The following is an 11177-nucleotide window of genomic DNA, read 5'->3' as shown; positions in this document are numbered from 1 at the left end:
CGGTTCAAACCCACCAGCCACTCCTCAGAAGGAAGGTTGGGCAATCCTACTTCCGTAGTGATACTGCCTCGGAAACCCAAGGAGGGGGCGCTATGAGTCGGGGCCGACTCGACGGCACATAACAACAACAAATGTTGAAAAACAGAGTCTTTGGGTGGCACCAACAGTTAATTGTTCAACTGTTAGCTAAAAAGTTGGTGGTTTGAAGCCACTCAGATGTACCTCATAAAACAGGCATGATGATCTTCTTCTGAAAAGTTACAGCTTTGAAAACCCTATGGAGAAGTTATACTGTGTACTTATAGGGTCATCGTTAATCAGAATTGACTCCACAGCGACAACAGCATTGTTAAAGATATAAACCTCTAGTGAAGATGAGAATTTTTATGAGAAATAGTATCAACTAGCATAATATAGACAGCGCATGTAAATAAAATTATTCCTATCACATAGTGCAACTGTTATAAGAACTTTTCTTTGTCAGAGACTTTAGATTTATCATTAGAGGTTGTGTAGATTAGCAGTGATATATTTAAAAAAAAAGAAAGAGAGAAAGAAAGGAACATGTTCTGTGCTACTACAAGCAAAGGCATTTAAAAAGGAAATAAGTGAATTACTTTTTGAAAATAATGTAGGAGGAATGAGTCTGGTTTTGACTTGCATAAAATAATTGCAAAATATTTGATTTGCATAAAAAGTACTATTGACTTAATTTAATGGTAACTGACTACCCTTGGTGTTTTCAGCTATCTAGAAACTAATTTTTATTTTTTTCTTCTGCTTGATAAAGTTTAGAATAGAATAATAATATCACAGATTGTTTATACTTCAGTTATTAAAATTCATTTTATGAAACAAATATTGACCATATAAGTCGCACTATTTATGTTAAAAACAAAATCTGAAAGAAGTGACAAAGAGATGGCTAAATGTATCTCGTGTTAAGAGAGAAATTAGCCTTTCTTGGTTTTTGAAGTGTATGTATTTCGTTCCATGATTCAAGTGCCACCTGGTGGCAGCACTTATACCTACTATCAGGATAATTCATTTCCATCCTGAATGGAAAAAAACCTTAAACATTTTTGGTTTAATTTCTTTACTTTAAAAATTAGACAATTGGAAATGTTTTAATATACTAAAACATTGTGACAACCTGCTAGGGTATTTGAGAGACTTGCAAGCAAGCCTTTTCATGACAGTATTTTCCTTAGTTCTCTGTAGTATGTATGAATTAGAGCTGATTGCATATGAAGGAAGGAGCCCTGGTGGTGCAGTAGTTAAGCACCAGGCTGCTAACTGAAAGCTCAGAAGTTTGAAACCACCAGCTGCTCCATGGGAGAAAGATGTGGCAATCTGCTTCTGTAAAGATTCTAGCCTTGGAAACCCATGATAACAATTCTGTTATGTACTATAGGGTTGCTATGAAATAGAATCAACTTGATGGCAATGGGTTTGATTTGGTATATGAAGGATTGCACTTATTTCCTTTGAACCAAGTATAAATTGGACTCTGAGCTCTATTGGGACTAGAAGAAAAATTTAATCTCAGTCATTTTCCTGGCTTCATTCTCTCAGAGGACATGTATTCAGTATGATTTCTCCTATCTTTGACCCATAATGCCCAAGCCCATGGTATCTTGAAATTTGGGACTCTTGCTTAGCTACTGTGTCACGTACAAAGACAGCACATCCTTACCAAGGCCAGCCTCCCTGAATCTTGAGACTTGTTCTCCTCAGGCACACAGGCAACCTTCTTCGTCCCAGGCACTGCCAAAAATTGGGGCACAGTCATTGCTGTTCGTGAGAGCTACATCCTCTTACCAATCCCTTCTCTCTTTTCAAAGAGCTGCAACCATGCCCCACCTCCATTTCTTTCCTCTAGAGCTCTAATACATTTTAAATGAATTTGGGATTTTACAACAGGCAGGGCGAACCATGGAAGATGCTGTTTTTCTCCTAGAAACATCCTTAAAGCAAGAATATTAAAAGAAGCTACCTATCTGCTTGGAAGCAGGGGGAATATGCGAATGAAAAGAAACAGTAGAACAAATACAGGTTAAAATGCCAATAGATTATTCTTCAGCATCTTCAAATGACTTTAGTGGGCTTCAAGCATATGTTTGGAATGTCTATGTTCAGAATGCCTTAATCATTAATAATATGCTTTTATCATCAACTAGCTTGTGATTTCATAACATGAGGTATGATGGAGTGGTAGGAAATGGAGCACTCAGTGCTTATCAAGGAGGATAAAAGGATTTCAGGAAGAAAAATTTTTAGTTGCATATGTTAAATGTGGGTTTTTAAATTTTAACCCTTTTTCACTTTAATTTTTTTCTTTTTTCTTTTCATATAAAGGGTTGAAGGATGCTTGCCCTACTGCCCTAAAAATATGATCCTTGATGAGGTCACCCTCAAATGTGTTTATCCAGGAGACTGTAAGTGTGAACCTCTCTTCATTTGTTCCAAAAAGTGACACACTTGAGTATTATTTCTCTATACGGCAAGAGACAGAGAACAGATTTTTTAGACAGACAATAAGCTTCTGTAAGATTCTTTTTAATATCCCCTGCATAGTTATTTGTTCCTAATTATTCTCCAAATCATTTAAATCTTGTCTCTAGCATCCCTCCTGCTTTCCTCTTCCAAAACATTTCGTTTTAACCTAAATATTCCTATATCAACTCTATGTGTTTCACTTTAAGCAAATACAGATCAAGAAATGAACCTTTGTTTCTTTGTAGGCATACCTCCCACAGAACCAGCATTAATGACACCTACTGGTCTAACACCAGGTAAGTCATCTGGACAAGCCATGTTTACAGGTATTGCTAAATTTTAACATTATCATTATGTAATTTAGTCTTGGAAAACATGTAACAGGTACTGTTATTATTATTATCTCATAGAAAACCCACCATTCACTTCTGCTTTAGTAAGGAGCTGTTCACTGGTTTAACCTGCCACATTTTCTGAAAGGCATCTGTACATGGTCCATCTCTTTCTCTATTTGAGTTAGTATACATTATTAGGAATTCCCTCCCATTTTTTCCCAGAATTTCTGCCATCCACTGCCTGTCTGTCTATATGTGTTGCTATGATGCTGAACAGATTTCAACAGTTTCCAGACTAAGACTGACTAAGGGGAAAGTCCCGGTGATTTAATTCTGAAAATCAGACAATGAAAATTCTGTGCATCACAGCAGAACATTGTCAGGTCTGCAGCCTGTTAGACTGAGCAGTATTTTGTTCCATTGTGTATGAAGTCACCATGTGTCAGGGCCCATTCAAGGGCAGCTAACAACACAGCTCTTAAATTTTTGCAGCAATTGTGTTGGCTTTAAATGAGATGTTGATGCAAATGAACTTTGTCTCCATTTCCATTCCTGTGTTCCCTTCTGTTCCATGCTTGTAAGGAAGCATTCTGGGCTCACATCCTTTTTTTTCTCGCCAACTATGAAGCTTATCTCCAGGAAAAGATCTAGTAAGTCCGCCCTAATAAGGATCTAATGAGTCCATAGTAAATTGATAAACTTAATGTATTACTTTTCCATGGATTAACATTTAGATAAATTCATATATTTATTTGATAAATTTTATTTTTGTATCAAGCCTGCAAGGCACCGTGCTGGCACTAGGGGAGGGGCAGGAGGGTTCCATGCTGAGCAAGTCACAGTCCTTACCCTAAAACAGCTAATGATGCATTAAAAAAAAAAAAAAACTCACTGCCATGGAGTCGGATCTGACTCATAGCGACCACTTCTTGAGTTTCTGAGGCAGTATCACTATGGAAGTAGATTGCTCCATCTTCCTTCCAAGGAGTGGCTGGTGGGTTTGAACCACCCACCTTCTGGTTAGCAGTCAGATGCCTTAGGTACTATGTTACCAGAGAATGGTCCATAGTCTACTATTATACTACAATAAGAGTAAATACAAGTAGCATGCAGGAGGGGCATTATACTTATTTTAGAGCTAGTTTCTCAGAAGAGTCACAGGAGGTAAGAGTTGGGAAGACTAAAGAAGGGAGGAAATGTGTTCCAGCTAGAAGGGACAGTGTGTACAAAGGCCTAGAAGTAAGAGAAAACATGTCACATGCAGGGACTTCAAGCAGGTCAGTCTATCTTGAGAATGGTGTGTAAAGAGAATTGTGCCAAGAGATTAGATGGAGGTGATTATCATGGGCCATATCACAGAGGTCCATAGCAAGAAAATTGAACTCTTTCTGAAGGCAATGGGGTTCCATTGAAGGATTTTAATGAGTTCTTTGACATCTTCAGAAATAACAACCTCACTGTAACCATAGCCATTACTACCATTCTTATTGTTGTTGTTGTTGTTGTTATATGCCATATTAGCTACCATTTATTGAGTGTTTTTTATGTGCCAGGCATTGAACTTTCTATACATTGTATCATTTAATATTCATAAGAACCCTAGGAAAGAAGAAGTATTACTATTATCATTTTTGGCAAATTGAGCACTTTCTTTATGCTTGTGGAATTTTCATCGTCAGTGAGTTTAGAATGATTTAACACACATTTTTTTGGAGAGACTAAGGAATCTTCCCTACATCTTTTAATCTATGGAGGGAATACGTCTGTGAGAAGGATTGTACATCCTAACCTTCAGGCACAGACTGTTAATTTTCCTAAGTACTTCTATCTACTTTGAGTTCTCCAACACCCCAGAAATCAATATTCACAACATTTAAAATTAGTGAGTTGCCACAGTTCATATACAGAGTATATGTGTTAGACTCCATGACCCTCAGGAGAAAGAAGACTATTCAGAAGATAAAACTATTTCTATTTTCAAAAGACATGATCTTGTATATAGAATATCTGAGAAACCCACTAAAACCTGTTACAACTAACAAATGAATTCAGCAAAGCGATAGAATACAAGATTAATATACAAAAATTTCTATACACTATATATTTCTATATATGTATTGGTAGCATAGTGCCTAAGGCACTTGACTGCTAACCAGAAGGCTGGTGGTTCAAACCCATCAGCCACTCCTTGGAAGGAAGATGGAGCAATCTACTTCCATAGTGATACTGCCTCAGGAACCCAAAGAGGGGTCACTATGAGTCAGGTCCAACTTGACGGCACACAACAACAATGAACAGTCCAAAAAAATGAAAATAAGATAATGAGTCCATTTACAGCAACATAGAAAATAAATAAATCTTCATGCTATGACACTGTATCATAGCTAGTAAAAATTTCAACCATCTATTTTGACCCTTCAAAGTTATTCAATTTGAATATTTTAGAAATACCTCCAGTACTGACAAAAAGCTTTGGAATGTGCCTTACAAATGTGTTTTTCAATCACATCTTTTTTCTCTTGGATCACCTCCTCACTACATCCACCAACTTGGGTCTCCATGTGGTTCATGGTGCCATTTAGTATTGTTCTAAACAACACATTCTAAAGATTCACCAAAGAAAAGAAATCACCCTCACTTATTTTAAAAATTCAACAAAGTTAGCATTTGTAACTCCTGAGGAGTTTGTAGTAATACTATTGATATTTTTCCCAGAATTGTTTTAATAACAGAATAATGAAGATGTTTAAAGAATGGTAATATATCAGACACTGTTTCACTGCTATTCATAAAGTTTTCACTGTTAAAAAATGGTGGCTCAAAGTCAGGGTTCTGGAATCAGAATACCAAGTTCAAATTCTACCTCTGCCATTTACCTACCTTACTTCTTACAAAAATGACATGGGGGCAGCGTCCTCTGACCTCCTCTAACTTCATGAGGGGGAGAGAGAATCTCCATCAGCAGCCCAAGGCTTATTCCTATGAGACCAGATATGCTACCACCCTCCAACCTTTCCTCTAATTCTGACAACCTTCCCACCCATGGTGCTCTCTACTTTTGTGCTGAGTTTGATAATTTGTTGCAATGGCCACACAGAACTCACAGACAATATTTACAATTATGGGGTTTATTAGGGAAGTAACCAGTTACAATTCAAGTTCAGGAATACTCAGGATACAATTCTTCCATCAGGACACCCTCCCGTTGGCCTGTCCCCACAGGCATGCCTCTCTCTGGCTCTTGGCCTCTCAACCTGACCTCTGCTCTGCTTAGAAAAGTATTACAAAGCTCTTCTATGTCTCCTGATAGGTGCACCTAGGTGCACCCCACTCTGCCAGCAAGCATCCTGCCCACATGCACTCAGTGTTCTTGCTCCACTCATGGGCCAGCAAGCTGGCAGCTCTGTCTCAAGACAGAGCTGGTTGTATTGCTGCTACTGCCACCATCTTTCTGCCATTGTCTTTGCCATCATCTCAGTGCAGGGATCTCAGGGTCAAGAACAAGCCCCACTCTTGTCTTCTCTTGTTTTATGGCAGTGAGATTCTTCCCTTTCTGCCTCTAGGAGGGCTCCTTTTAAGCCCAGCAGAATGACAAAACTGACCACTTCCTACAGAAGGGTTCCATACACCTTATGTATGGAAGCTATTTACCATATTTACATTACTACCAAACTATCCAGTCCCCTTGGTAGGCCACAAAGCACCTCACATTTGCATGGTTTTACCCAGTCGTTGGTAGGAATCACAAAGACCATGGCTAGAACAGCCATACTAAATAATTCACTGTGTTGCACTTCTCAACACTTTAGTATCCTTTCCTGTAAAATGGCAATAGTATTAGTATCTATTTCATAAGATACTTTTGAGGAACAATCGATGTAATCTGGGCACAATTTTTGAGCACAGTTTCCATCACACATAAATTCTATATATGATTGCTATCATGTTACTAATGGAGATAACGTCTTCATTTCTGACAGGTCCATTAGACTTCACTCTGCTGGACATGCTAACAACAACAACAGGTTTGGAATGTGAGGTATGACTGTGTAATCTCTTCGAGCTATTTGATATTTCCTACAGTATCTGGTTATGTTTCTGTATCACTATGCAAACTTTATTAAACTTTTTGTGGTATGCTTGCTCATGTATCTTTGCTATAAGAAAGGAAGAAATATGCATTACATATGAACGATTATATGTTCTTAACTGATTCAGATGTTTCTTATTAATTATATTCTGGCTACACAAGGAAAAAACAAATACAATTCTAATAAGGTCTTGAGTGTGATTCTTCAGAAGAGATATCTATTGTGGGCTTATCTATAAGTCAGGCATTCACTTTTTTTTTTTTTTTTCCAATTAAGCAGCTACTATGTGCCAAGCAACAGGAGTTCTATTGGGGCAATGGCTAAGGCTACTAACCAAGAGGCTGGTAGTTCCCACCAGCTGGTCCATGGGAAAAAGATGAGTCAGTTTGCTTCCATGAAGATTTATACCCTCGAAAACCCCATGGGGCAGTTCTACTCTGTCCTATAGGGTTGATATGAGTTGGAATCAACTCAGTGGCAGTGGGTTTGGTTTAGATGCCAACCACTGTACAAGATGATAAAGATATGTTGGTAAGCAAAAAAGATAAGGTCTTTAACCCTTAGCACTAGACTTGAACAGGTATCTCTTTACTCCAAATATGCCATTCTTTCTGATGAAACAAGTATTAATTCAACCAATACTGGTATTGCATCCCTTATGGCCAGGTACAATTTAGGCATCTGCAATAAAACAATGAAAAATAAGCAAAAAGTCCTACAAGGACAGCCAGTAAACAAAATAAATTATTACATTATATAAAAATTTAGAAGGTGGTACTAATGAAAAAATCAAATAATACTATTTTCAATAATATTGTAATAAAGTCCTTAGTGATAAATGACTTTAGAGCAAAAACCTGAAAGAGTTACGAGTGAACCATGCAGAAAACTGGGGTAATAATAGTGTTTCAGGCAGAGGGAACAGCAAGCAGAAAGGCCTGCAGGAAATGTACCTGACATACAAAAGAAATAATATAAAAAATAGGTCAGTAGGTAAGTAAGAAATAAATACTGGGTAATAAAGTAAATTATAGGAGCTCTGGTAGCATAGTGGCTAAAGCACTTGACTGCTAACCAGAAGGCTGGCGGTTCAAACCCATCAGCCACTCCTCGGAAGGAAGGTTGGGCAATCCTACTTCCGTAGTGATACTGCCTCGGAAACCCAAGGAGGGGTCGCTATGAGTCGCTATGAGTCGGGGCCGACTTGACGGCACATAACAACAACAACAAAGTAAATTATAAAAGGCCTTGTTGACCATCATAGATATTATGGCTTTACTTATAAATAACAGAAGACACTGGACATTTTTGAACAGGAGTGTTACAGGGTGTGATTTATGTTTCAGAATAGTTTCAGTTGCTCTTTTGAGAATAGGATGTAAAGAGACAATAGAACCAGATGGAAGGCGATTGCTGGAAGCTAAGTGTGCATGTATCTATTCATGGCACTTCTATTAGATACCTAAGATGCACACCTAAGGGGAATCAATGGATCATGTGGAAGTTCTACCTCTACTTTCTTGAGGAACTGTTAGACTGTTTTCCCCAAAAGCTATATCATTTTGCATTCTTACCAGCAATGGATGAGGGTTCCAATTTCTCCACATGTCTTCTGATACTTATTTTTGTTTGTTTGTTTCTTTTTCTTTTTTTTTTTTTTTCACTCTTAGCCATCTAGTGGTATCTCATTGTGGTTTTGATTTGCATTTCTCTGATGGCGATGATATTGAACATTTTTTCATGTGTCTGTTGACCACTTGAATATCCTCTTTGGTGAAGTGTCTGTTCATGTCCTTTGCCCAGTTTTTGATTTGGTTGTCTTTTTGCTGTTAAGTTGTAGATGTGTTGTATATATTTTAGATATTAGATGCAGCAATTATATAATTCCCAAATATTTTGTCCTGGTCTGTAGGTTGTCCTTTACTCTTTTGATAAAGTCTTTTGATGAACACAAGTATTTAACTTTTACCAGGTTCCAGTTACCTATTTTGTTTTCTGTTGCTCATGCATTCATTTTTGTGCTTGATAACTTATCACTGAAAAAAACCAGGCTCCCAAACTTTGCTTCTATATTTTCTTCCAAGAACTTTATGGCTTTAGATTTAACATTAAGGTCCTGATCTATTGAAGTGTCATTGAATTATCACATTTTCATACAAATAATGTGATGTGCCATCATACAGGTTTTGCAATCTGCACATTCCACTTGTGTGTTAGTACCTATGCATACTCTTTGTGTTATATGCATATGTGTATTATTTATGAGTGCATTATTTGCAAAAAATATGAAAATTTTTGTGTACTGTGTGGCATATATTTGTCATATTTCTGCACATGGAAATCCAGCTTTGCCAGCACCATTTGTTGAAGAAAGAGTTCCTTCCCCCTTTGAATGGATTCAGTTCCCTTGTCAAAAATCAGTTGACCAGAAGATGGCAGAATAGGCAGACAAGCTACACAGTCCTGCTTCAACAAAGAAAAGAGAAACCAGTTGACAGAGATACAGAAGATAATCCTGGAGCCCTGAGCTTTGAAAGAAAGTATACAGAAGTGGATTAGGTACCAACTAGTGGAAAAATATGAATGAAAACAGGACCTAAGAATAAGCTCCATTTGTCAAGGATGACAGGGACATATGGGAGGTTGACAATGGAAAAAGAGACTGGTGATGAGTGTATAAGTACTGCCAACTAGCGAATAGAGTAGCACAGTACCTTGCTTACATAGATAACATACAAACAAAATGAAGAAAAAAAATAATGGGCAAGTCACTCCAGCATTTAAATATAAATTAAATATAAACACAAAAACATCACAATGTCTCAGAGACAACAGACTATCACAGTCCACAAAAAGAAGCAATATAAAGCAGGAGAAATAAAGGACCAGGATATAGATCCAAAACACATCCTTAAAGAAGCAGCAGCATTAGAATTCCCTGATAAGGAATTCAAAAGAACTACATTTAAGTACCTTCAACAGATTGAGAGACAGATCAAGGAAAACATTGAAAAAAATGAGGAAAACATAGAGAAAACCCTAAAACAATTTTGAAAGACAATACAAGAACAAAATGACAAAATAAATGAAAAATTAGAAATGATACAAAATCTACAGATAGATATCCAGAAGATAAATACTAAATTTTCAGTAATAGATAATACATTGAATGGACAGAGGAGTCAAATTGAATCAATGGAAGACAGAATTAGTGAAATGGAAGACAAATACCTCAATATTTCTTTGGCAAGGAATCAGTCAGAGAAAAGATCAAAACAAAATGAAGAAAGCCTAAGGTTCATGTGGGATACCATCAGGAGGAATAACCTACATGTATTCAGAATTCCATAACAGGAAGAGAAAAAGAAAATCACTGAGAAAATTGTTGAAGATTTGTTGTAAGAGAATTTCCCTGGTATGATGGAAGATGAGAATATATCCATTCAGGAAGTCCAGTAAACCCCAAATAGGATAGACCCCAAAAGAAAATCATCAAGACACATCACCATGAAGCTCACCAAAACCAAAGACAAAGAAAGAATACTGAAAGCAGCATGGGGAAAAAGAAAAGTTACCTACAAGGGGCAACTAATAAGACTAAGTTTGGATTTCTCAGCAGAAACCACGCAGGCAAGAAGACAATGGGATGGTATATATAAAACCCTGAAAGAGAAAAATTTCCAACCAAGAATTATATTTCCAGCAAAACGTCCCTCAAATATGATGATGAAATAGGACATTTCCAGATAATCAGAAATTAAGGGAATTTGTTAAAACCAGACCAACCTTTCCAGAGATGCTAAAGGGTGTCGTTTGAACAGAGAACCAACACCAGCAAACAACAACTGACCATTAACACACATGATGACATAACCCAGAAACCAACCCAGCTATAGAAGTATTCAAAGTAAATAAGCCTACAAGATTGTAAACAGGGAACCACAGATACCAATTAACAAATGAGGACTACAAACCAAAAAGAGGGAAAAACCTGTGTAGTTACAGAACTTCTAAATGGTAGGGGAGTCAAGAAAACTGCAAAATAGAATGGACTGTTATAAATTTGGGAAGAAAATTATAAATCACAAGGTACCTCAAAGAAAAATGAGAAACCTTCACATGAAAATTTTTAAAAAAAGGACTAGCACAAATATTTAGCAAATATTAAAACAATAGCAATGAAGGAAGTGATAACATGATTTATAAACAAAATGATCTCAGCACAGAAAATTATATGGAACAAAGAAATCAG

The 11177-nt window shown here is 37.0% G+C and overlaps 1 protein-coding gene across 1 annotated transcript in view; it reads left to right on the top strand.

Moving 5' to 3' along the window:
* OTOGL (otogelin like) overlaps window positions 1-11177 on the top strand; it is a 251434-nt gene that overhangs the window by 193852 nt on the left and 46405 nt on the right. The window contains exons 34-36 of the mRNA XM_007953174.2: window positions 2359-2438; window positions 2745-2795; window positions 6824-6873. Of these exons, the coding sequence (XP_007951365.2) occupies window positions 2359-2438; window positions 2745-2795; window positions 6824-6873 (181 nt within the window). The remainder of the gene's footprint in view (window positions 1-2358; window positions 2439-2744; window positions 2796-6823; window positions 6874-11177) is intronic.

The sequence above is a fragment of the Orycteropus afer genome, unplaced genomic scaffold (assembly GCF_000298275.1).
Source record: "Orycteropus afer afer isolate SDZICR_OR568_19922 unplaced genomic scaffold, OryAfe1.0 scaffold00375, whole genome shotgun sequence".
NCBI classification, from domain to species: Eukaryota; Metazoa; Chordata; class Mammalia; order Tubulidentata; family Orycteropodidae; genus Orycteropus; species Orycteropus afer.
This window is presented reverse-complemented; position numbering and strand designations above follow the sequence as displayed.